This window comes from Clarias gariepinus, chromosome 20, assembly GCF_024256425.1.
Source record: "Clarias gariepinus isolate MV-2021 ecotype Netherlands chromosome 20, CGAR_prim_01v2, whole genome shotgun sequence".
Classification (NCBI taxonomy): Eukaryota; Metazoa; Chordata; class Actinopteri; order Siluriformes; family Clariidae; genus Clarias; species Clarias gariepinus.
The window spans coordinates 13,229,942-13,257,899 of record NC_071119.1 but is presented as its reverse complement, the minus strand read 5'-3'; the positions used below and the strand labels follow the sequence as shown (position 1 = coordinate 13,257,899).

Here is a 27,958-nt window from a genome sequence, read left to right as displayed (position 1 = left end):
AGATGTTCTAGACAATCATGTGCCTTAAACTTTATGACAAAAGCTTGGAGAAAGCCTCCCAAAGTTTAAGGGGCTCATGGTCGGGTAGCCATAGTTTTGGCTAGGGATGCACCGAAATTTCGGCCGCCGAAAATTTTCGGCCGAAATAGCATTATCGGTTTCGGCCGAAACGTAAGAAAGCGCCGAAAATAAAAGCCGAAATTGTCGCCACGCCTCTCCCATCCTCCCGTCTCGTTCGCGCTGTCATTACGCATCAAACACCGAGTATTTCGGCGGTTTGGAAGCACTTGGAAGCAAGTTTTGTTATTGTTAAACAGCCTTATTACTGTTATTTATTATCAATAAAAGTTTGATTGCTTAATTAATTTGTAGTTTTTTTAATACAAACAAAAAGAAAATATTTTAAACATGTTTTTTAATGAAGCCATTTTCGGTTTCGGTATCGGTTTTCGGCCAAGTGCATCCAAAAATTTCGGTTTCGTTTTCGGCCCAGAATTTTCATTTCGGTGCATCCCTAGTTTTGGCTATACAGTGAATTATGTACTACAAATAATAAACAAAAAATAATAGATATTTTCATTGACAAATGAGTGACGAACAACATTATTTATATACAGCATTAAAAATTTTGATGCATACTATGTGGTCTAAACACATGAACATCTCATTCTTTAGCTGATCTTCCTTAAACTGTTTCTATAAGGCACATAATTGTTTACAATGTCTTTGTATATGGCAATTTTTAAAGACATCACTTGATTGGACTGAGGGGCTTATCACATGACAATCCCCATGCACAAAGCAAGCTCCATAAGGGCACTGTTTACCAGGGTTAGTATTGAAGAAGTCATGTGGACTGAGAGCCTCAACCACAGTAAACACTGTTGGGATTAATTAAATTACAGACTGTGCACTGGGCATTCTTGTTTCATATCACTGCCAAAAATTAACACTGCTCCCAAACCTCCAAAATCTATTGGAAAGCCAGTAAAAGTTGTCATAGCAGCAAAACCTAGGATCAGGTTTCTAATGAAAAGGTTAAAAATTATTAATGCTCAAGATTCAGGCTACTTTAAAGAACAAGCCTGCTCATTTAGGGTCAGATGTTAGTCTGTCCCATGTGTGAAGGCACTGTACACTTCCCATGTGTATTTTGCATGTTTTAAACATGGACTTTACCTAAAATAAAATATATACTCTAATACTATGGAAGTCTTTATACAGAATTGAATTGATATAATAATTTTACTACAATGAACTTAGACAATCAGTTCCTAAATAACTACAGTAATTTGCAGCCATCCTCTCAAATCTACTTGTTTCAATGGAAAAAGTAACTTTTAGGGAATTCAGTATTCACCATTTAAAAATAAAAACGGTGTAAAAGATATTACACTTAAGCAATTACAGCAAGGTCCATAAGTATGTATTTTGACCAAGAAACAATTTTTGTCATTTTTGTAGCCTGAATATGAATATAAACTAAAGCAATCGAGATGTGACTGAAGTGTAGACTTTCAGCTTTAAATTGAAAGGGGTTAACAAAATAGCGCATTACCCATTTACAAATCACAGCTATTTTTCCACAGTTCCTCCCTTTTTATAGACTAAAAAATATTTGGACAAAGTAACAATTATAAATACTATTATTTATATAAAAACATTTACATGTAATTTCTAAATGTTTTGGTTTTATATGCAAAAAATGATTATAGTGTTTGAAATTGGTAATATGGGTAATATTTTTGGGTGTCTGAAACAGATCATCTGCATTTACATTATGTCCTATAAGAAAATGCATTTCACAATACGAAATTTTGCCGTAAGAACTCCCCTCTGGAATGGATTTAATTGTATGCTGAGGTACCATCGTAATTACATTATAAGACAACATTTGGAATTTATGGCAGAACTTTAATCTTCGTACTTTGTCATCATTGTCCATACCTGTTCATATTTTTAATCAATTTTAAAAATTAGGTGTAGCTCCAAAAGATTTAAGGCAACATTTTTGTTAAACTCTTTAAATGAAAGCCACTAGATTATACACTTCGATGGTGGTGGTGATATATGTATGTATCAAAATCACCATCTTTTAATGTCATTAAAAAAATGGAAAAATATTCACATAAGGCCTGAGTCTGAAGCTGGAAATTGAAGGGATAATGTTCAATGTTGTTAGTGGTTATGCCCCACAGGTAGGAAGTGAGTTAAAAGAGAAGGAGAAATTCTGGAGTGAGTTAGATGAAGTGATGCAGAGCATCCCCAGAGGTGAAAGAGTGGTGATTGGTGCAGACTTCAATGGACATGTTGGGGAAGGGAACAGAGGTGATGAAAATGTGATGGGCAGGTTTGATCTTCAGGACAGAAATGTAGAAGGACAAATTGTGGTGGACTTTGCAAAGAGGATGGAAATGGCAGTAGTAAATACTTTCTTCCAGAAGAGGCAGGAACATAGGGTGACATATAAGAGTGGAGGCAGAAGCACTCAGGTCGACTACATGTTGTGTCGACGTTGTAACCTGAAAGAGATCAGTGACTGCAAAGTGTTGGTAGGGGAGAGTGTAGCCAGACAACACTGAATGGTGGTGTGTAAAATAACCCTGGTGGTGAGGAAGGCGAAGAGGACAAAGGCAGAGCAGAGGACAAAGTGGTGGAAGCTGAGAAAGGAAGAATGTTGTGTAGTCTTCAGGGAGGAGTTGAGACAGGCTATGGGTGGTCAGGAGGGGCTTTTAGTTGACTGGACAACTACAGCCAATGTGATCAGGGAGACAGGTAGGAGGGTACTAGGTGTATCATCAGGTAAGGGGAAAGTGGACAAGGAGACTTGGTGGTGGAATGAGGAAGTCCAGAAGTGTATACAGGGAAAGAGGCTAGCTAAGAAGAAGTGGGACACTGAGAGGACTGAAGAGAGTAGACAGGAGTACAGGGAGATGCAGAGTAAGGTGAAGGTAGAGGTGGCAAAGGCCAAACAAAGAGCATATGAGGACTTGTATGCTAGGCTAGACAGTAAGGAGGGAGAGGTGGATCTGTACAGGTTGGCAAGGCAGAGAGATAGAGACGGGAAGGATGTGCAGCAGGTTAGAGTGATTAAAGATAGAGATGGAAATGTACTGACAGATGCCAGGAGGGTGATGGGAAGATGGAAGGAGTACTTTAAGGAGATGATGAATGAGGAAAACGAAAGAGAACAAAGAGTAGAAGAGGTGACTGTTGTGGAAAAGGAAGTAGCAAATATTAGTAGAAGTGAGGTGAGAAGGGCGTTGAAGAGGATGAAGAGTGGAAAGGCTGTTGGTCCTGATGACATACCTGTGGAGGTATGGAAGTGCTTAGGAGAGGTGGCAGTAGGGTTTCTGACTAGTTTGATCTTGGAGAATGAGAGGATTCCAGAGGAATGGAGGAGAAGTGTATTGGTGCCAATTTTTAAGAACAAGGGAGATGTGCAAAGCTGTGGCAATTATAGAGGTATAAAGCTAATGAGCCAGACAATGAAGCTGTGGGAAAGAGTAGTGGAAGCTAGGTTAAGGGCAGAGGTGAGCATTTGTGAGCAGCAATATGGTTTTATGCCTAGAAAGAGTACATCAGATGCAGTATTTGCTTAGAGGATGCTGGCGGAGAAGTACAGAGAAGGTAACAGGGAGTTGCATTGTGTCTTTTTAGATTTAGAGAAAGCGTATGACAGGGTGCCAAGAGAGGAGCTGTGGTATTGTATGAGGAAGTCTGGAGTGGCAGAGAAGTATGTTAGAGTGGTGCAGGACATGTATGAGAGCTGTAAGACAGACTGATGTGCTGTAGGTGTGACAGAAGAGTTCAAGGTGGAGGTGGGTCTGCATCAAAGGGCCCTAAGCCCCTTTTTGTTTGCTCTGGTGATGGACAGGGTGACAGATAAGGTAAGACAGGAGTCCCCATGGACTATGATGTTTGCAGATGACATTGTGCTCTGTAGCGAGAGCAGGGAACAGGTGGAGGAAAATTTGGAGAGGTGGAGGTATGCTCTGGAAAGCAGAGGAATGAAGGTTAGCCACAGCAAGACGGATTACATGTGTGTAAATGAGAGGGACCCAGGAGGATCGGTAAGGCTACAGGGAGCAGAGGTAAAGAAGGTGCAGGATTTTAAGTACTTAGGGTCAACGGTCCAGAGCAACGGAGAGTGTTCAAAGGAGGTGAAGAGGCGGGTACAGGCAGGTTGGAATGGGTGGAGAAAAGTGTCAGGTGTGTTGTGCGATAAAAGAGTATCAGCGAGAATGAAAGGAAAGGTGTACAGGACAGTGGTGAGACCAGCGATGCTCTACGGCTTAGAGACAGTGGCGCTGAAGAAAAGACAGGAGGCAGAGTTGGAGGTAGCAGAGCTGAAGATGTTGAGGTTCTCTTTGGGAGTGACAAGGATGGATAGGATCAAGAATGAGTTCATCAGAGGGACAACCCATGTTAGATGTTTTGGAGATAAAGTCAGAGAGGCCAGATTGAGGTGGTTTGGACATGTTCAGAGTAGAGATTTTAAATATATCGGTAGAAGGATGCTGAGGTTGGAACTGCCAGGCAGGAGGTCTAGAGGAAGACCAAAGAGGAAATTTATTGATGCAGTGAGAGAGGACATGAAGTTAGTTGGTATGAGAGAAGAGGATGCAGAGGATAGGGTTAGATGGAGGCAAATGATTTGCTGTGGTGACCCCTGAAAGGGAACAGCCGAAAGACAAAGAAGAAGAAAAATAGAAAAATATATTTTATAGATCTCATCTTCGCCATGTCGGACTACTGTACAGGCCTAGATTGGATGTTCCAGTTCAGACAATCATTTACACCCATCTTTTACCTTGAGTTTTAAATTTGTGCCCATAGAATGTACAAAAAGAACTGGACAAACACTCCATGACACCACCCAAAGGTTTTCTGAAAAACAGTTTTGAAACACTAATAAGACCATTCTATTTGTTTTTTTTTATTCTCTTGGATGACATTCACTTTACTGATTGGCTCTCCAACCACAAACATGAATTTCAACTCGAGTATACAGATCGTCAAATCTTCATTTTACAGCACCCTTTTAGTGCGCTCCACCAACATAAATAAAGAAAATACAGTGGTGTGAAAAACTATTTGCCCCCTTCCTGATTTCTTATTCTTTTGCATGTTTGTCACACAAAATGTTTCTGATCATCAAACACATTTAACTATTAGTCAAAAATATCACAAGTAAACACAAAATGCAGTTTTTAAATTATGGTTTTTATTATTTAGGGAGAAAAAAAATCCAAACCTACATGGCCCTGTGTGAAAAAGTAATTGCCCCCTGAACCTAATAACTGGTTGGGCCACCCTTAGCAGCAATAACTGCAATCAAGCGTTTGCAATAACTTGCAACGAGTCTTTTACAGCGCTCTGGAGGAATTTTGGCCCACTCATCTTTGCAGAATTGTTGTAATTCAGCTTTATTTGAGGGTTTTCTAGCATGAACTGGCTTTTTAAGGTCATGCCACAACATCTCAATAGGATTCAGGTCAGGACTTTGACTAGGCCACTCCAAAGTCTTCATTTTGTTTTTCTTCAGCCATTCAGAGGTGGATTTGCTGGTGTGTTTTGGGTCATTGTCCTGCTGCAGCACTCAAGATCGCTTCAGCTTGAGTTGACGAACAGATGGCCGGACATTCTCCTTCATGATTTTTTGGTAGACAGTAGAATTCATGGTTCCATCTATCACAGCAAGCCTTCCAGGTCCTAAAGCAGCAAAACAACCCCAGACCATCACACTACCACCACCATATTTTACTGTTGGTATGATGTTCTTTTTCTGAAATGCTGTGTTACTTTTACGCCAGATGTAACAGGACACGCACCTTCCAAAAAGCTAAACTTTTGTCTCGTCGGTCCACAAGGTATTTTCCCAAAAGTCTTGGCAATCATTAAGATGTTTTTTTAGCAAAATTGAGACGAGCCTTAATGTTCTTTATGCTTAAAAGTGGTTTGTGCCTTGGAAATCTGCCATGCAGGCCGTTTTTGCCCAGTCTCTTTCTTATGGTGGAGTCGTGAAGTGAGGCCTGCAGTTCTTTAGATGTTGTCCTGGGGTCTTTTGTGGCCTCTCGGATGAGTTGTCTCTGCGCTCTTGGGGTAATTTTGGTCCGCCGGCCACTCCTGGGAAGGTTCACCACTGTTCCATGTTTTTGCCATTTGTGGATAATGGCTCTCACTGTGGTTCGCTGGAGTCCCAAGGCTTTAGAAATGGCTTTATAACCTTTACCAGACTGATAGATCTCAATTACTTTTGTTCTCATTTGTTCCTGAATTACTTTGGATCTTGGCATGATGTCTAGCTTTTCAGGTGCTTTTGGTCTACTTCTCTGTGTCAGGTAGCTCCTATTTAAGTGATTTCTTTATTGAAACAGGTGTGGCAGTAATCAGGCCTGGGGGTGACTACAGAAATTGAACTCAGGTGTGATAAACCACAGTTAAGTTATTTTTTAACAAGGGGGGCAATTACTTTTTCACACAGGGCCATGTAGGTTTGGATTTTTTTTCTCCCTAAATAATAAAAACCGTCATTTAAAAACTGCATTTTGTGTTCAATTATGTTATCTTTGACTAATAGTTAACGGTTTTTGATGAGCAGAAACATTTTGTGTGACAAACATGCAAAAGAATAAGAAATCAGGAAGGGGGCAAATAGTTTTTCAAACCACTGTATATATTACAGTACTGTATAAACAACTGTATAAATTTTAATATAAATAATACGATACTGTGTAGACGTCAATACATTTTACTTGCAAATAAGCACATGCAAATAACTGCTGCATGAGTAAAAACTAATTAATGAAACAAAGTCAATAATTGGTGAGATGACACTTTTCCTAAAATCTATTCTCTGGTACAATTTGTGCAATATTATAAGGTAATTAGCTGCTAAGTTTTACTCAACATCCTGAAAAGTGATCTTTTACGTTTAAAAAGTACTGTACTGTATGTATTAGAGCCTATATGCATTGCAAATTTTAATTTAATAACTTTAATAATTGTTAAATGTGTTGGGTTTCTTTTGAGGAAGCTCACATGTTAGGTCACTGATGGCCCAGGTCTGGAAGGCAAGGATGGCTACTGCACACTAAGTCTGGTGTTCCGTAAGGTTCTGTTATAGGCCTATTGCTTTTCCTTTAACATATATAATGTCTGGTTACATTATCTATAGACATGGTAGTAGCACACAGCTGTATGTTTCTGCATATCCAGATTAAACACAGCAGCCTAATAAATTTAGGATAATGTGAAGTTGAGTGAAAATGCCTTCTTGATGCTCTCTTAGGGGAGAATGGCAAGAACAAGTCAAACTCAATAAATAATATTCAAATAAGCTCCTGATGTAGTTGAGGCATACTGAGTAGCAGCTCTGAAATCTTAAAAAGAAGATAGCACTAAATAATGAGGTTTTAAATAATTATCATCTTCAAATGTGTGCTACAAAATCAAAATATGCACTTTTGCAACCAACCTTGCTTGTGTGTGCATATATATGTTAGTGTTAATGTCCCACCTTGGCTTCTGTGGGATCTGACAACATTGGCTGGCCTTTGGTCCCCACAGGGATAACTGAGCCTTGGATACCCATAATTCCATCACCAGTTTACTGGTATATAATTAATAATCAATGATGCCCCACTCCTGGGTAAAGTTCTTATCAAATGGAGACCTCTGGCTGCTGCTGAGGATGGCCCCATGTGGTCTGCTTGGGATGTTCCACTTGACCATGAAGATGGTCTTGGACTTGGCTGATGTGGGCAGTTTTCTATGATGGCTAGTGCAGTCATTTAATAGTTTAGGACTAAAATTCCCATGAATTGTTGTGCACTTGAGCCTCCATCAGTAAAAGTGGACTTCATTCTAATTTAAACAACTTTCCTGTTATATTATTCATTAAACTTTACAGCACACAGTATATCGTATATATATATAGTAATATATCTTATGGCACATCTAGTGTGCATTATTTTTTATAGCAAATATGTGACATTTTAAAGGTATTATCTAGACTGTTTCTGTTATCTTTTTGTAACGTTTATAAGAAGAACACAGGCTCCAAAACAATTTTTTTTTTCTGATTTTTTTTTTCTGAAAATTTAGGTTTTTAATAATGATATAATATTGATGATGGTGAAGAGCATCTCCCAGGCCTCAATAAAAAGCCATTAAAGTTCTTTGACATAATAGTTTTCAGTATAGTAGCAGTATAGTTTGTTACCTATACTTTGTAATGCGAAGTGTGGTAAGTATTTTGATGGGATTACTGACAAAAAAATGCCTATTTCATTTGAATATAAGAACCAGGTTTAAAAAAAAGGGGTTGTGTGTTGGAATTAAACAGTATGGTGGGAAGAACTAAAAAAAGAGGTTAAGCAATATAGGACAAAGCATGCATTGCATGTACACACAAACATGTAAGCACCTGCTTGATGCTGAGCAGTGAGGGCTTTCCAGCAGGTCTTTGTTCCAGACGCAGTTTGAGGCACTCATGAATGACATTCAGCAATACCCGGCAAAGCACCAAGAAGGCAGGACGAAATGAGGGTAGGTCCATATTCTGTAGCTCCACACATGATACCCGCCCTGAAGCTGATTCCTCTTTCAAATATCCAGACAGGTGACGAGAGAGTTCAGGCAGATTGTTCAGCAAGAAACAGTCTGGAACCTCAGACAACTGGAAAATACCAAAAAAATGTACATAGTATTATACTGTATAAACTAATTAAATATAATGTGAACATGTAATCAATCAAACTAATGAAGCTAAATGCAAAACCATCTACTGGTGATACAGAGAAGTTCTGGTGAGTTCCGACCACTTTATTGAGTGGGTAAAAGGACTGTTAAAAAAAAAAAAAGGCAAAAAAAAAAAAAAGACATGAAATAAAACTAGGAAAATAGGATGTTAAAGCAAATAAAAAATATTTCTAAACAAGTGAATAAATATATAGATTGCTGTCTCTGTATTTTCATGTTCTCCGCGTGCTTGCTGGGTTTCCTTCGGGTACTTTGGTTTCCTTATACAGTCCAAAGACCTGAAGATTAGGCGTTCCCAAATTGCCCGTAGTGTGTGTGCGTGCGTGCGTGTGCCCTGTGATGGATGCCCGCCTCATGCTATATGTCTCCTGAGATATGCTCCAGGTCTCCCGCGACCCTGAATACAGGGTAAACGGTATAGACAATGAGTAAGTGTGAGTAAATAAATATACACACTCCCTCATCTTTTTTATAGCTGTTAAAAATCCTGGCATATTGGACGGCCAAAGAAATTTTGGTGGTAATTTACCTGTAAAACAGTTGGTGAGAACACCAATAGATAGGATAAAGTAAAATTCCTTTTCCTCAAAATAAATAAATAAAACCAGGCAACACAGTTCACAGACATGAAGATTGGTCCCTGACAATGACCCAGAGAGTGTCCTATCTGCACTGGCATCCTTTCCCCAGCTGGGATACAGCTTAAAGATATTGCCTTAGAAACGGCTCAGAAACAGTTTTTTGTATTTTTTTCTGTCAAATTACTTTGTGTTTCCGCACTGAAATTGTTGTTTCCTGAAATCTGTGGTTCACTCACTGCCCAATTACAATGCAGAATGTTCAGTCACTCTTTCCTGACCATTAGTAATAACTTTATCTGTGAAAGGTATGTGTATATTAGTTAGCACTCTGATGAAGAAGACTGTAGCATTAGGGGAGCACATACAGAGCGTCTGATAAAGCAGGCAATCATTGAGTCTTAGGCAACCATAGGTCTTCTAGTTGTACATGATGGAGCTAACAATTTACACCTTAGTCACTTAGAGTAAGACCAAGTTTGTAAAGGTGATAGTGAAGGCGATGTCGGATGAAGTAGTATACTCTGGCCCCATCCCAATGCAACGTGGAGACATAGCTCATAGCAAGTTATGGTCACTGAACCACTAAATTCCCAGGTGGTGCCTAAAAAACAGTTTGGGTTTTATAGGTAACTGGAGTACCTTTGAGGGCAAAGCTGGCCTATTAGGGCAGGAATGTGTCCATCCCACTCAGATGTCTGTCTTACTTGTTTAATCAATATAAAAATAGACCACAACAAATTGATCAGAAGCAAGGACTGTTAACTATTCGATCTCTTACATCTAAAGGACTTATTGCTTATGAAAAGATTACTGATCAGAAGTGTGATATACTGTGTTTAACAGAAATGTGGATTAACTTTCCACCTGGATTTTATTACATAAATCAGCAACTGGTAAAGAAGGAGATGTCACAGTTATTTATAATGACAATTTACCATGGGGAAACCACCAGTTTGCTAGGAAGCACAAAAGAAAAGGGTAATGTGATTTGATGAGTTCAGATTGACCGTATGTCCATCAGGGTAAGAAGGGAGGTGCACAAAGTGATGTACCCTCTGGAAGCAGTGTTGCCACTGTGAAGCTACTGAATGATCAGGTAAGGACATAAAAAGAGTTTGACTTTCCTGATGACACAGGCATGTTCCATGACTGAAGTTGTTTTGGGGGAATGAAGAATAATTTTAACACATGTGAACTGGCCATCACATTGTGTGCTATAATCAAAGCTAAAGATGACTGAATAAATCTTTTTTTGGGTGTAGACAGTGTACAGACGTGGCCAAAAGTGTTGAGAATGACAAATATTAATTTTCACAAAGTCTGCTGCCTCAGTGTTTTTAGATCTTTTTGTCAGATGTTACCTTGGTATACTGAAGTATAATTACAAGCATTTAATAAGTGTTAAAGCCTTTAATTGACAATTACATTAAATGTATGCAAAGAGTAAATATTTGCAGTGTTGACCCTTCGTTTACAGGGCCTCTGCAATTCGCCCTGGCATGCTGTCAATTAACTTAACAGCTTAACTGATGGCAACACTATGAGCTATAAGAACAAACTGAATTAACCGGATGAGCAACACTCCATACTCCAAACTGTCCCAAAATCAGTACACACTACCGCTCAAAAGTTTGGGATCACTTTCTAAGTTTGGGATTTCTTTCTACAATCCTGAAGGCGTCCAAAAAATGCAACAATCTCCTTTGTACAGTTGATGTCTGCTACTTATGTGTAAAGCCTTCTTAAGGCTCTAATCTGAGGTGCTGTTTGTTAATTAGTGATTTTTGAGGCTGGTGACTCTAAAAGAACTTCTCCTCTGCAGCAGAGTTTTGGTCCTGCTTTTCTAGGAAGGTCTTCATGAGAGACAGTTTAATCATGGTGCTTGATGGGTTTTGCAAATACACTTGATACACTTGACTGTTGTACTGTTAATACTATGTACATTTCCATTTAGGCAGACGATCTTATCCGAAACAACTTTCAAAAAGTGCTTAGAGGTTTCCGTCCTTGGATAGATCCTTACACTGGGTTACTAGGTAACTAACTAAGTGCCAACAGTCAAACACAGTTTGAAAAGGAAAGGTTTTTCTAAGAATTTTTGCAGTAGGGCTGACCTGTAGAAAAAAAAAAAAACACTACATATGTACAATTACATACTATTGACATGTACAATTACATACTATTGACACAAACTTTCTAAGCCCATATTTCATAACAAAAAGTGAGTGTGTTTAAAACTCTAGAAACTGAATCCTCACCTCTTGAGCAGGCATGTGGCTCAGCAGTGCAGTCCGGGACCTCTGTAATGAGCGGTCCATCAGTTTGAGCAGTCGTTGGATGAGCTTGCGCAAACCCATCTGTTTCAGTGCCTTGTCTACAAAGGGTCTGTAGATGCTTGTTGGGCAGCACTGAATTTCATTGCTACATACTGGGAATAAGTCCTCAGTTAACGGTTGGGTAAATGGAGATGAAAAGCAAGTAATAGGATCCCTTTTGACCCCTTCTTCTTCTCTCCCATGCTCCCCTGTATGGGCTGTGCTGGTGGGTGTGGAGTCATTCTCTTCATTGTCATCTTCGCAATCATTCTCATGAGAACAGCGCGGAGAGGGAATCTCGAAGACAGGCCAGCCAATATTAGTAAGGTCTCCAAGGCCCAGCACAGTACCCATTACACGCAGCTTTTGGTTTAGGTCCTGAGTAATGTTAAGCCATAGGCAAAGTGCCTGCACTCTGCCCTGGAAGTCCCTTGCTGCATACTTTTCGTAGTCTCTTTGCAGAGTCTGCAGTGATGGGTAGAGAGCTTCTACAGACTCCAGCAACCCCATCACACCATTTACTTGCTCAAAGGCCAGACGCTGCCTCTGTAGGTGTTCCTTGCAAGTTGTACCTGGACCTAGTAATGCTGTTGCATCAACCTCCAGCCAAGAGCCAGGACAGGTTTCATAGTTATTTCTTTCTGAGCAGCAATTTCTATGAACTGCAGCCCCAAGTAGAGTCTCGGGTGTGGCCAGGCTGCTGTAATCCACCTTAAAGTGTAGCACCTTGCTGATAATATCAGGAATAGCCTTGCGGGCTGTAAATAGAAACAGATCCTGGTCAGTGATGCTGCGGCGTGCATGCCAGGCTTGCAGCTCCAACCAGATGACTTCATTGTTCTGTCCCATGAAGGCAGTGTTCTCCAGGCCCCGCTGTTCCTTCTCTTTCTTTTTAGATGACATGGATGTTAGTTTGAGAAGTAAGCGCAGTGTCTCAAAGAACTTTAGGCGGTCAGCAGGACAGTCAGTCCGTGAGGTCTGGCGGTGGGTACGGGGTAGAGAGTGGGACATAGTGACGGGCCCCAAGCTTAGATATGGCTTTCTAGGATCCATGTTGACTGTGGTGAAGGGACCAGACTTGGAGAAGGAGCCCAACATGAAAGAACCCTCAAAAGTCTTCTTTTTGTCCCTCTCGTTGGAACGTAGATTGGAGCGCTGTTTCTTGCCTTGCTTGTAAATAAACTCGTCTGTATATTCACTTGGCGTGAGTCCTTCCTGCTCTCGCTGGGTGGACGGACCGGACGCAGTTTTCTCTATTGGATGGAATAGAAGCATCGTGCATCAGATTTTTAAAATACAGTGAAACCTTGTATTATGAGCATAATTCATTCCTGGTTTCCCCATAAGAAATAATGGAAACTCAGATTATTCGTTCCACAACCCAAACAAAGAAATATATAAAAAATAATTAATACAAATTATTAAGTGAAAATAAAACAAATTAACCTGCACTTTACCTTTGAAAAAAGTAAAAATAAATCTCGACAGATAATTCAATTTAATTCAATTTTATTTGTATAGCGCTTTTAACAATTGTCATTGTTGCAAAGCAGCTTTACACAATTAAAAGAATTATTCAAATTTGTATGGAATGTGAATGTGTATGAATCAGAATGATCAGATTGTCCCTGGTGAGCAAGTCGAGGGCGACAGTGAGAGGAACCAAACTCAACAGGGAACCCATCCTCATGTGCGTAAAACAGGAAGCAGGAATTGATCTGCATTTATACTTTGTGTTAGGCGGCAGCCAGTTCAGCTATAACAGCTAATGTTAATATGAAGTCCAGGTAGTTATTGGAGACTCAGGTAGACAGGTAGGAGGAAATTTTAGTCTTGAATTATAGAGCAACTGCAGCCAAGTCAAGTCCTCAGAGAAACAGCTGTCAACACCAATCGAGGCCAGAACCGTCTTCATGGTAGAGTGAAACTATCCCGACACCAGACGCATTCCAAAGAGGCACATGGGACATCCATGCGACAAGATCTCCAACCAGAAGCGGGGAACCAGGATGGGTCAGACAGGTCCGGAGGACAGAGGGAGTCTGGATCACTGGCAGCTCAGGAACGACATGTGAAGCTCAATAGGGAGAGGAAAAAGAGTGAGGGGGATAGAGAACAGGAGAGGGGAGAGCAGAAGACGAGAGATAACAGTTAGGTATAGTCGCAGTCATATATTGTATAATATTAGGGATGCACCGAAATGAAAATTCTGGGCCGAAAACGAAACCGAAATTTTTGGATGCACTTGGCCGAAAACCGATACCAAAACCGAAAATGGCTTCATTAAAAATGTTTAAAATATTTTCTTTTTGTTTGTATTAAAAAAATGTTGCATATTGCAACTTTGCTGTCCTCATCTGAAACTTTGAAGTGCTTCCAAACCGCCGACATACTCCGTGTTTGATGCGTAATGACAGCGCGAACGAGACGAGAGGATGGGAGAGGCGTGGCGACAATTTCGGCTTTTATTTTCGGAGCTTTCTTACGTTTCGGCCGAAACCGATAATGCTATTTCGGCCGAAAATTTTCGGCGGCCAAAATTTCGGTGCATCCCTATATAATATGGGAAATTTCACGGCGAGTCAATGAAGTGAAAATAAGATAGGTGTGATGTGCTTGTATCTTCTGGTTCTAGGGAGGACTCTCGCTGCTGCATTCTAGCTAAAGCTTTTTAATGCATCTAGTTAAACAACCAGATAGTAAGGCATTACAATTGTAGAGGTGATAAAAGCATGAACTAGTTTTTCTGCATCGTTTAGCGACTATATATATATATATATATATATATATATATATATATATATATATATATATATATATATATATATACACATACATACACACAGTTAGGCCCATAAATAATTGGACAGTGACATAATCGTCATGATTTGGGCTCTGCATGCCACCACATTACAACTACAACCAAATTGAAGTGCAGACTTTAAGGTTTAATTCAAGGGGTTGAACAAAAATATACAATTAAACATGTAGGAATTGTACCTTTTTTATACAAACACTTCTCATTTCAGGGCTTAAAAGTAATTGGACAAATAAACATAACCTTAAGTAAAATGTTACTTTTCAATATTTGGTTGAGAATCCTTTGCAGGCAATGACTGCCTGGAGTCTGGAGCCCATGGACATAACCAAACGCTGGGTTTTCTCCTTTGTGTTGCTTTGCCAGGCCTTTACTGCAGCTGTCTTCAGTTGTTGCTTGTTTGTGGGTCTTTTTGCCTTAAGTCTTGTCTTGAGCAAGTAAAATGCATGCTCGATGCAGAAAGTATATCCCTATACATTTCAGAATTCATCCGGCTGATTCTGTCTTTTGTCACATCAACAATGAACACAAGTGACCCAGCGCTATTGGAAGCCATGCATGCCCATGCCATCACTCTGCCTCCACCATGTTTTACAGAAGATGTGGTGTGCTTTGGATCATGAGCTGTTCCAAGTCCTCTCCAAACTTTCTTCTTCCCATCATTCTGGTACAGGTTGATCTTAGTCTCATCTGTCCAAAGAATGCTCTTCCAGAACTGGGCTGGCTTCTTCAGGTGTTTCTTGGCAAAGTCAATTCTGGCCTTTCTATTTTTTTGAGGCTGATTAATGGTTTGCACCTTGTGGTGAATCCTTTGTATTTACTCTTATGAAGTCTCCTCTTTATGGTAGACTTAGATACTGATACACCTACTTTCTGGAGAGTGTTCTTCACTTGAGTGAATGTTATGAAGGGGTCTTTCTTCACCATGGAAAGGATTCTGCTATCATCCACCACTGTTGTCTCCGTGGACGTCCAGGCCTTTTTGAGTTCCCAAGCTCATCAGTGCACTCTATTTTTCTCAGAATGTACCAAACTGTTGATTTGGCCACTCCTAACATTTCTGCTATCTCTCTGAAGGATTTTTTCTTTTTTTTCAGCCTCAGGATAGTCTGTTTCACCTCCTTTGAGAGCTCCTTTGACCACGTGTGTTCACAGCAACAGCTTCTAAATGCAACCGCTAAACCTGGAATCAACTCCAGACCTTTTAACTGCTTAATTGATGACAGGTTAATGAGGGAAGAGCCCATGCAGCCTTGTTTTTTTTCAGCCTTCTGAGTCAATTGTCCAATTACTTTTGGTCCCTTAAAAAAGAGGTGGCTACAGCTTAAAGAGCTGTAATTCCTACATCCTTGCCCCAATTTGGATGTAAATTAGGGCTGCAACAACTAATCGAGAAAAATCGATAATTATCGATAATGAAATTTGTTGTCAGCGAATTCCGTTATCGATTAGTTGGGCTGCTCACTTTACTGAGGAGAGCGACCACATGATGCACACATACACGCAGATACACACAAATACACAGCCGCTCGCGCAATGGAGGTTACAGAAGCGTCTGCAGGAAAAAGCGTGCGCCCTTTTCTGAGAGAAAACTGAAAGACGTACACTAAGACCGAGCAATTACCCATGATTCGGCAGCACACAAGCAAGAAAAACCATTGGCTCAGTTGTGATCAAGTGACGCTTGGCATCAAAACAAGAAGCGCATGCGTGATACATGATACTCGATATTTGTAAATCTAGACTTGCTTGTTTTTTAAGTACAAAATTTATTACAAATTTTTGCTCGTCTTGTGGGACACTCACAAACTGTGTTACCTGCAATCCAAGGTTTCACTGTACTATAAAAGCATGCTTTAAGCACACTCACCCTTAAAAAAAAAAAAAAAAGTTGTAAGGAATTATGTAAAAATTTGTTTTATATTGCGATTCTGTCAGTATCAAGATTTTATAAATATCCCGAGTGGATATAATTTTTTCCCAAAATTTTCCTACAATTGTAAGACCTTGAACTGTACCATAACTAAAATTTTTATAAATTAAGTGACATATGTCTTCTAATGTAAGTGCATGCGACTTTTTATGAAATAATCCAATAATAATTTGTTCTGTTGCATCATTCAAAAGCTCATGCTCTCAGCACAGAATTGGTTTGAAAGGCTTGACCCATCAAACTGAAAACCAGCCAATTCTGGTCACTGACTGCTTGACTGGTGCATCACTATTATAAATGTAATAGATCATTTAAAAATCAATTGTGCCACGAGTGTGTAGATAAATGTGCACACAAAAATAGCGCGAGTCATAACGGAATCGTTTTTTTCTCCCATCTTTTAAATCTGATTAATTCCAATCATTTTATTCATCTTTTAAAATTAAACTTAAATGCCTTCAGTATGTTGCAATACACACACACATTGCAATACACACACAATAGATGTTTTTCAACATTATACACAATCATACAGTAATGTGCAGAAATCATAGAAAGCTATAGAAAGTTAAAAATAAACATTTAAAAAAAAACTATATACACACACAGACATACATACAATGGAACCTTGGCTTGTACCTCAGTTAATGAGTGTTTCGCAAGACAAGCAAGAATTTTAAATCTATTTTAACTTGGTAAACAAGCGAGGTCTTGAAATACGAGCAGCATTGGGAGTAATCGTTTCCCATGCTAAGTCTCAGTGCGCGTGTCCTCACTCGTATAGTCGACATCCGTGCGAACTTATACTGTAAACACTTATACTGTTTACACTGTTTATACTTAACACTGTCCATGTGTGTGCATGTAACGCATTTTTTGTTTTGTTTGTGTGTGCATACGTTTGTGTGAGTGAGTGTCTCTGTCGGTAATCTGTGTGTGTGTGTGTGTGTGTGTGCACGCGTGTGAATGTTGTCCTTTTTATTTAGTATTAATTATTTATATATGAATATTTTTGTGTTGTGGAATGAAATTCACTTTGATATACAAGTTATCCGAAATGCACAAATGACATATTCTCCCACCTCTGTTCTAAATAAAACCTCAAATTTAGTTTGGCTTAGCATTAGTTGACATTTTGGACTGGGTCAAATCTTTTTCTATGCTTGCCAGCTATCCAAGCTAAGCAGTAGGAACAGTTTGCTGCACCTGAGTAAAGTGAATTATTCTTGAGAAATCAACATGATGTATCACAATCATATCAGAGTTTAAACTGGCCCAAAGTTATTGTTGGGGAAATAGACACCATATTTATGTTTTATTGGTGCAAATGGTCAGTAACGATAAAGCACAATTTAATAAATTATAGAAATATATGTTCCTAACCTGCTGGCTACTGGCCACGGATCTCTGTGCCCCGCTTTAATAACAACTGTCTACAAAACTGTACCAGACTACATAAGCATTTGTGTGGAAATTGCTGTGCCAATTCTGTGCACTGTTATGCAAATAACCCTTAGTAACTTTGAACAAAAAAGCATAACTGGTGATAAAACGTGATCAATAAACACAGGAAGATAAAGGTGAGGGTTAGAAAGATGGGGTAAGATGAAACAAGTCTGCACAGGGAAAACGTAGGTGTCAGGTTACAAACTGCCCTGTAGTCGTCCGGCTGTGGAAGGTTGGATGAGGGCAAATGAGCACAGCTAGAGTACAGCTAGAGTCTGAAGGTCCTGGTGTGCTGGAGGACCTCCTACATGGTCTCATTGCTAAAGAGCAAGAACTCCCAAGGCTACAAACTTGTAGTGCTAACATTAGACCTGATGAAGGCAAAGAAGAGGCATGTGGGTGTGGCACTGGAACTCTTACAGTTGGTCTATTGTGGAGTTGAAGATGGATTTTTCTAATGCCTTCAGCACAATCCATCGCCGCATTCTGAGGGACAAGCTGAGTGAAGATGCACACTGCCCTGGTGTCCTGTATAATTTATTATTGACTAGCGGGCCGCAGTATATGTAGCTACAGAACTGTAGATGTTTCACATGAAGTTCTACCTGATCCCCTTTCTTTTCACTTTGTACAGTTCTGATTTGAAATAGGTCTGAGGGACAAGTAATTTACAAATGTTTATAGATTACATTGTTAATGTTTGGTTTATTAATGAGGGGAGAAAGGAGGAGTTACGAAGCCTGGTGGAAGGAAGGAATGCTTTTGCAGGTCATTTCTCCAAGCAGCTCTCAGAACATACAACTCTAATGTGCACTCTAATCTGTGTTTTCATCTTTTCATCATTGTAAATATATGCATTATTTACACTGGACAAAGTACAGCAAATTTAACTACCTAATGTGTGCCATATGATCATCTCCGTATTTCAAGATCAAAGAAATCACTAAAGCTGTAGTTTGGATTTGTCGAGTTACCATGTAACCTACTTTCCATAAAGTTCAGTGAATCTTATCCCACATGTTGCTTGTTACTCATCATATCACTGAAATCGCAAGTTTATGTCATAGGCAGAAAATTGAAAGTAGCCTGTCATTTTGTCACATGCTATTGTGAACTTAGGTTTAGGTTTATTAAGTGGACCCTATTGTTAAAAGATCCTTTTGCCTTATTTCTTTAGTAAAGTTGAAAAAGGGCATTTTACCTTTCACAGGGGAGCGTCCTACAGATCTGTTCTGATTGCTTCTTAGGCGTTTATCAGACATGCGCTTCATCTGTCGAGGAGTGCAGGGAGGGGAGGCACTATACAGACCATCCTCTTCCTGACTGAGCTCGTCCCATAATTCCTCTGCCTTTGAGCTCTGCTGAGAGACATTCTTTGGTGAGTCTGTTGGCCTGCCAACAAACACAAAGGTGTATGGTTATATATTATAATGTCATAAATATATACATCATATGCATCCCAACATTACTATATTTAAAAATTTGGTGAATAAACAAAAACAAAATTTAAAAAGCCTAATCCAAATGATTTAAAGTCACAATAAGCCATGTCCTTTCATTTTGACAATTTGAACAACCAGCCATTTAAGAAGTGTAAAATTATTTAGCTGCATCAAAGAAAACAAAAAGATTTGAAAGTACTGGAAATAGGTTAGGAAGTTAGGAACATTATCAGCACCTGGATGGATAGTGCTTTATGGAAGTGTACAGAAATAAAATTATGAGTTCAGATCATGTAAACAGTGTGGCATCTACTTGGCTGGATTGAAAACCTACACCAACACTGGACCTTTCTGGATAAGAGTTGACATCCCTGACTTAAACACATTGTGAAGTTTTATTTAAAAAAGCAACATGCTTCATAGAGAAAGTAAGAACATTTTCAAACACATAAAATGTGATGAGAAGTGTCTGTGGCTGTGACGGACTCTTTTGCCACAAATACCATTTATTACCAACAGATCATGATTGATTGTTTAATCAGTTATTTTGCGCTGCCAGCATATATTTATTAAGCATCTCAGAGTAGGAAATCGCTCCCAAGTGGCCCAATTTTTTTTTTTAAATAGTGAAGATGCAGCTTTGAAACAGTGCTGATTTGGTTTTGAAAAACCCTCAAATGTGACTGAATTAAAACCATTCTGCGTAAAAGTAGCGGTGCAGCTTGAAAGGGCATCTTTTTTTTCTACGACGACTGACTTGTGGAGTAGTCGTACTCTTCAGCCTTACATGAGCCTTACAGCCCATTACGTTGACGCAGAATGGAAACTGCGAAGTTTTTGCCTTCAAACGTGTTATTTTCCTGACGATCATACTGGGGAAATAATTGGTCATGGGCTTAAAGATGCACTGGCGTCTTGAAAGCTTGTGGAGGATTGACAGGTGTGCGTGACCACTGACAGTGGAACGAACATGATCAAAGCAATGAAGATCAACGAGTGGACCCATCTTCAGTGCTTTGGACATCGTCTTCACAATGCCATTGGTAAGTATGATTAATAATTTAAGCAATAATATTCAGATATTATTTCATTAATAAATGAAATTATGATTTATTATTATTATTATTATTATTGTTTTGCTTTTGTAATAACAGTGCCAATCACGTAATATAAGTTTGTTGGTTATAGATTTATGTTCTGAAGGAAGAAGCTCTTCACAATATTTCTGTCAAAGTACAGTGAACTGCTATTTCAAATCTATTTTTTGTTGCTTTGTTTTAACAGAACATGGTGTGAAAGACCACAGAGTTGACCGTGCAGTTGCAGTGTGCAAGAAGGTTGTAAGTGCGTTATCCTTCAGCTGGAAAAAGAGAAGAGATCTTACATCTGCACAGGCTGAGCTCGGCCTACCTTCTCATCAACTCATTACAGAGACCCCCACCAGGTGGGGTTCAAGACAAAAGATGATCGAGCGTGTTTTAGAACAGGAGAAAGCCATAGCTCGGGTTCTTGGCTCTGATAAAAAAAACTCGGCAGCTTGTTCCAACCGTGGCAAGACATTGATGCCATGGAATTCATAAATAAAGCTGTAAGCCCTCTGCAGGAGTTCACTGATGCATTGTCAGGTAGAGCATATGTAAGTGTCTCGTACCTCAAACCAGTGCTCCATCTCTTTAACAGTAGCATTCTACAAGCACAAGACGATGACACAGATTTAACAAAATGCATCAAAAGCACAATACTGCAGTACCTCAACAGCAAATACAGCGACCCTGTCACAGATGTACTCCTTGATGTAACTTCTCTGATGGATCCCAGGTTCCGTACAACTTACATCAAACATGACAAGTTAGAGGGAATCAAGCAAAAAGTTGTTAAAGGGCTGACGTCTTTGTTGCCAGACAAAAATCTTGAGACAACAGTTCAGATGACTCAGGACATGGAGCAGGAAGAACAGAGAACAGAAGCTGGGGCCAAGAGGAAGAAAACCTTAGGAAGCTTTTTTAAGAAAACGACACCAGCATTCAATCAGAGGAAGACAAAGTCAATGCCGAGATGACAGCCTATTTGATGTCTCCTGATGTAGATTCAGACACAGACCCACTTCAATGGTGGAAGGCTAATGAGGCAATCTTCCACAGGCTCAGCAAACTTGCAAAAAAATACCTCTGTATTCCTGCAACCAGTGCCCCTTCTGAGAGGGTGTTTAGTGCAGGTGGGAACATTATAACCTGTCACAGAGCATCTCTAAAGCCTGAAACAGTAGACAGACTGGTCTTCCTCTCAAGAAACCTGTAAAGAACATCTACATGTGACTTATCAACAACGTGCTTTATGTTTGCACGATGGTCTACAATGTTCTGTTATTTTATTATTATTTACTGGTGTAAATTTGCTTAACTTTTTTGAGTTCACTGATGTAATGTTTACATTGGTTAAAATGGTTATTTTCTAACTGTATATTCAGAAGAATTAGATTTTTAATTCAAATTGCACAATATTTACTTTCATATTTCATTTAAATCTACTGCAAAGAAATTTAACTCAAGTATTTTTATTTTTACATTTATTTACACCTTGTTGACCAATTTATGGCATGGCCATTAAAAATACAATGTTCCTTAACTAGATGGTTTTTCAAGTTACTTATAAAGAGAATGTTACTTCAGTCATGTTGTTGTAATGTTTTAAGTTGACTAGTTAAACATAAAAAAAAAATCAAAATCGTGAATCGGTCAAACTTTATGAAAAAACCTAGATTTTTTTTTTTTGCCATATCGCCCAGCCCTACTACAGCCCAACCAAAAAAAGAAAAAAGTTGCAGCTTATGGCCAGAGCTGGCTCTGCAAAGAGGCCGCACGGCCTCGTCCAGCATTCATGACCCAAGTCCAGGATGATGGCATAGACACTGAGAGGGAAGGTGAGCAAAACCCTACCACTAACCCGGGTTCTTTCCCTGTCTCAGCAGGTTACACATAAGGGCAACTTTGCCCTACAGCAGAAGGAAGACCTACGGCTAAAAAACTGCTGGGGACAAGTGAGGGAGTTTGAGGATAAGACTAAGGATGATGGACGCCCCAAGGCCACATCATATTTCCTTATTCGTGGAGGACTCCTATACTATCACACAATGAGAAGAGGAGAACCGTGTGACCTCCTAGTGGTCCCACAAGAAAAAGTTGACATTGTAATGCACCTGGCCCACTCTCACCCTCTCTGCGGCCACCTGGGAGTGAAGAACACAATGGAGAAGATTAAGGATCGCTTCCATTAGCCGGGACTTGAGGCCGAGGTAAGGAACTTCTGTCAACTGTGTCCCGAGTACCAGAGGACCACACCTAAGAAGCCGGCCCCCGCCCCACTAATAGCTACTGCTGCTCTTTAGTCTCATGGGCCTACCCAAGGATCTCCTTAGTGATCAAGGAACCCCCTGTATGTCAAAATTAATAGCAGATTAACCGGCTGTTGCAGGTGAAACAGATCTTCACCTCCGTTTATCACCCCCAGACCGACGGCCTGGTGGAGAGGTTCAATCAAACGCTCAAGAGGATGCCACGTCTAAGGGATCAGTGAAGGTGGTCGTAACTGGGACCAGCTACTCCTGTATGTCCCCTTTCAATCCGAGAGACTCCCCAGGTGGCAGGGACCTTACACTGTTATGGAACAAGTGGGGCCAGTAAACTATAGATTTCAACAGCTGGGTAAGAGGAAAAATACTGGGCTCAATCACATAAATCTTGAATATGTGGATTGAACCATTGCCACTTGTTTCAGCTCTTGCCTCTCTCTCTCCCGAAGCACAGGGTCGCGAGTTAGTGCATCGAGGGGAGGACCTTTCATCACCACAGCTACAAGAGCTGAACGAGCCTATAGAACAGTTTCAAGACGTGTTCTCCTTAGAACCGGGGCTCACCCACCTCGTGAAACACGACATTAAAACCCCATCAGGTATGATTGTCCGCTTACAACCCTACAGAGCCCCCAGCGTTAAAGCCTGCCACCTTGCCATTAACGCTGAAGTCACTAAAATGCTCCATGATGGCATCATAGAGGAGTCCACTAGCCACTGGTCCAGCCCCATTGTTGCTGTGCCAAAGCCCCATGGATCGATGAGGATATGCAACGACTTCAGGCGCATGAAGCAAATCTCAGAGATTGATGCATACCCGTTGCCTCGAGTGGACAACCTCATTGAGCGGCTGGGAACAGCACGGTTCATATCCACACTGGACCTAACCAAGGGGTACTGGCAAGTGGCCCTCACAGCTGATGCTAAGGAAAAGACTGCCTTTAGTACTAGACAAGGCCACTGGCAGTACAGGGTCCTCCCCTTTGGCTTGCATGGCGCACCAGCCACTTTCCAGCGTTTAATGGATATTGTACACTGCCAGCATCGACAGTATGCCGCAGCCTATCTAGATGATGTTATTATCCACTCGAGCAACTGGGAGGACCACCTTTACCACCTGAAAAAGATCCTTGAAGAACTCAGAAGGGCTGGCGGCAAATCCAATAAAAAAATGCCACCTGGGACTGACCGAAGCACAGTTACCGTATTGGCCATGTTCTGCTGAAACTGCAGGAGAAAAAAGTGGAAGCGGTCCGCACTTTCCCACTACTGATGACAAAAAAACAGGTATGTGCTTTTCTGGGGCTAGCAGTATACTATAGACGTGTTGTGCCCAACTTCTCCTATGTGGCAGCACCCCACTCCAATCTGCTCAGGAAGGGACCGCCGGAGAAAGTACCATGGTCCAAAAAAGCAGAAAAGGCTTTCCAACAACTTAAAACCTACCTCACCAGCTCCCCCATCCTCCGGAACCCCGACTTTGACAGTCCTTTTCTTGTTCACAACGATGCATCAGAAACTGGGCTAGAAGCAGTTCTCTCTCAGGACTTTGAGGGTGTAATACACTTTACACTAATTACCGGTCATGCTCCCTTGCAGTGGATGGCAAGAGCTAAGGATACAAACCCTCGCATCACCCGCTGGTTCCTTTCACTACAGGATTATTCATTCTTAATCCTGCACATAGCTGGAACACAACACAGGAACGCAGACGGTCTCGCAAGGCGCCATGCTATGTTGTCATCACTTGGTATGAGCATGAAGCGGGGGAGAGAGGGGTGCTGTGATGGCGGGCCTAGAGCCAGCGCCTCTTATTATCTATCCCTCACACTCAGTCAAGCAGAGGAAAATCCAGCATAGGTCCAGCACCATGGTCAGCTCCCCCTCATGCACACAAGGGGCAGGGCGCCTCAATGACTTGTGGCCAAAGGCAGCAGAGTACCTACCATCCTGGCGTCAACAAAAAAGATGAGTCCCCACCAGCCGGGTGAGTGAGACATACTGGATGCAAGATTCACATGCCTTATTTTCTCCTCTCTCTCTTACAGAGCCAAGAAAGCCCACGATCCAGGACAACTCACAGAGAAAGGGACTGCATCTTAGCCTTGCTACCGCCTCCTGGCCTGCCTGTCGAATGTGTAAGACCGGCTGCAGCTATTCTAGGAGGTTTCGAAGCTATCCTCTCAATTGCTACTCAGGAAGCAACTCCCCTAACCTTTGCAACTTCCCTATGTGTTGTAAATAAAAGACCTCATTTGCCTAAACTGGTGTTTCCTATGTCTGTGTTCTGGCCTGCCCTGCTAAACGCTTTACACATGTATCACACATGCGCTTTTTGTTTTGACGCTGAGCGTCACATAATCACAACTGAGCCAATGGTTTTTCTTTCTCTCGTGCTGTGGAATTGTGGGTAATCGTGTCCCCTATAAGCAACATCTGTGCACGCATGTACTGTTTACTATAACACTGTGACCACATGTGTGTGTGTGTGTAAAACATTTTATTTTGTGTCCGTGTGTGTGTGTACAGCACGCGTTTAAGGGGGAAAAAAAGTCTCATAAGATAGGTTAAAGATCAATTTTCTCTCTCTGTGTCAGCCTGCACTGTGTGTGCACTTGCGTCATTGGACACCGTGCCACACACACACCCCTCCTTCTCTTACCTTCACACACACACACTCCTCCTTCTCTCGTCTTCACACACACACACACACACACACACACACACACACACACACACACACACACACACTCTGCTCTACACAAACACTGCTCTGTCGCGATTCTTTTCAAAGGTAAAGTGTAGATTAATTTGTTTTGCTCCAGTCATTTTAAGGCAAACCCTAATCTTGATTCAATCTACTTTTTCAATTTGTCATCTGTGATTACCTCTCCGATTAGTTCTGCAGTACAGAAAGACAAACAGGTAGACATTTACATGTGCTTCAACCTGAAATAATAATATCACAATTACATTACAGATCAATTACATTAAAGCTGATCAGCTTATTTTGACTTTAACCTTTTAACTATTTCCACAAACTATTTCTACAAACTTTAACTATTTCTAAACTATTAACTATTTCTACAAACATCAACAAAGGGTGCTTACACTAGTAAATGATTAAGTAAAGCAACAACATTTTAATTTTGGAAAAGTTTAGTTTAGTTATAGTTTGAGATGGTTCTGGGTAGTTGAAAAAAACTATTCCATGACCTTCATGACCAAAAACTTCTAATGTGCACTAGCATTTCAGGTTAGAGTCTGCCAAAATAAATAAATAAATAAATAAACAATATTTATTAATCTCTCCATTTTTCCTCTTCCATGTCACCTGCGATGTAATCATTCCATATGCGCTTCCACCGGAGAATAACATTACGTCTGTAATTTATATATATTAAATTACAGATGGACCGGTCGATTAGCCAGTGACCTGAATTGGCTGGTTTTCAGTTTGATTGGAAGTGACCGTAGATCGGACAATCAGTCACAGATTTAAAATGGTTCTGTACAGAGTGCAGAAGTTTCCGAGTGGTACAAGAGAAATGTATTTTTATGGCGTTACATTATCAAAAATTGCTCGCACTAAAAGACACCTATCTGCCTTTTCCTCCAAACTCCATGAGTGAATTAGTCTCAAACTCACTCATTACACACGCTCACACCAGTCTCAACACCACAGGTGTTAATTACCCATAAGTCACATGCGTTAAAAGGTGTGTGTCCACATTAGAAGCCACATATGCCCACGCAGTCGCTGCCGCTCAACCCACATGCTCAATGTTAAGTTTTGAGTCTTTGGAGACATTTGAGGAGGTAAAACATCACCGTTTCTTTATATTTCTACAGGTAAAGTATTTACACATTTTCATCTCATGTGGTAGAAGTAAATAATTTGTTTAGAAATAATAATTTAAAAAAGCAGAGGACAGAGATACATAGTACTCAGGGCCTGTCCACACGGAGACGCGTTTCGCTGTATACCTATACATTTTTTATCGTATTGGCGTTTCGTCCACACGGATCCGGCGTTTTAGGAGACTGAAACCGCAATTTTTTTAAACCGGGTCCCAAAGTGGATAAATCTGAAAACGACACCCTTGCGTCTTCGTGTGTACGGCCAATCCGTATATTTTGTGAAACGATGATGTCATCACATCACGTGTCGGCTGAGTCACACGTAACAGCAACAACAATAATGGCGGACTACATGATTGTGTTCGTGTTGCTACAAAGCCTACTAGCTTTATTACAGCAAAATCTATTGCTTCTATGCAACTGTTATGAGCAACAAACAATAATGGACAACACAATCTTGGTTCGTATACAGCGCGAAGGTTATGCGCATGCTCAAAGTCTTCTCCGTGTATAGTGTATCTCTATGGCAGAATTACAGCGCCCCATACTGGTCTGGCATATATACTACACCGTTTTCAGTGGTTTCGTGTGTACGCAGATATTTCTTGAGACGACGCCGTGTTCACGAAAAAAAATGATCGGATAGGGAACGCACCGGCTTCGTGTGGACGAACCCTCAGTTGAATGTTAAACTATTGTATAGTTAGTTTGTATTGCTTAAATAATGCTCTTGACTTTTAAGTGAGGAAAACTAATGTTATAAGGTACAGGTTAGATTTAATGACTCAAACTTTTTAAAGGGGTAAAATTTTGATAAAATTGGGTGAAAATGTTATCAAATCAGAATATTTATAAAAATCGTTATTCTTCAATAATTGCAATTTTAAACAAATTGGCACCAAAAAATCGTGATATCATATCGGGAGATGATTGGTGATTCCCATCCTAAGTACCGACCTACTTTCACCCATGCTCGTGACCAAGACTTAGTGTAATTAATGGCTAATTGAACATATGGGACGAGAAGTGATGCTTTTTATTAGACATTTCAATGCTGTTACTGTCCCTCATTACCACTAGTGGAAACCCTCTCTGCCAATCAGATTACTCTATCTTTATTTTTGCATAATGAGAAATATCACACATGTAGGTGGGCATGTCTGAATGAAGCTGTGACAAACAAGTCTTAATGATGGAATTATGTAGTTTTTATGGCTTGAGGAAATGTTTCATATCCCGTATCTAAAAAGGGCTATAGAGGCATCTACTCAGTAAGAACATGAAGTTATCTAACAAGAGATGGATAGTTTGTAAAAGACTATAGCCAAGATACACAAATTGGGTTTAGTAAAGCAATATCATATATGCAGGAAAACTAACCAGCAAGCTAAGCTAAACTCTGACTTATTCTCTTTCCTAACTTGCAGTAACCACTGCAGTCGTCTAT

General features: G+C 40.3%; 1 protein-coding gene across 2 annotated transcripts in view; it reads right to left on the bottom strand.

Annotated features, from left to right (window-relative positions):
• map3k4 (mitogen-activated protein kinase kinase kinase 4) overlaps window positions 1-27,958 on the bottom strand; it is a 69,673-nt gene that overhangs the window by 38,054 nt on the left and 3,661 nt on the right. For both annotated transcript variants that reach the window (XM_053480200.1, XM_053480201.1), the window contains exons 2-4: window positions 19,061-19,251; window positions 11,606-12,915; window positions 8,432-8,683 (exon numbers count right to left, since the gene is read on the bottom strand). In XM_053480200.1, the coding sequence (XP_053336175.1) occupies window positions 8,432-8,683; window positions 11,606-12,915; window positions 19,061-19,251 (1,753 nt within the window). The remainder of the gene's footprint in view (window positions 1-8,431; window positions 8,684-11,605; window positions 12,916-19,060; window positions 19,252-27,958) is intronic.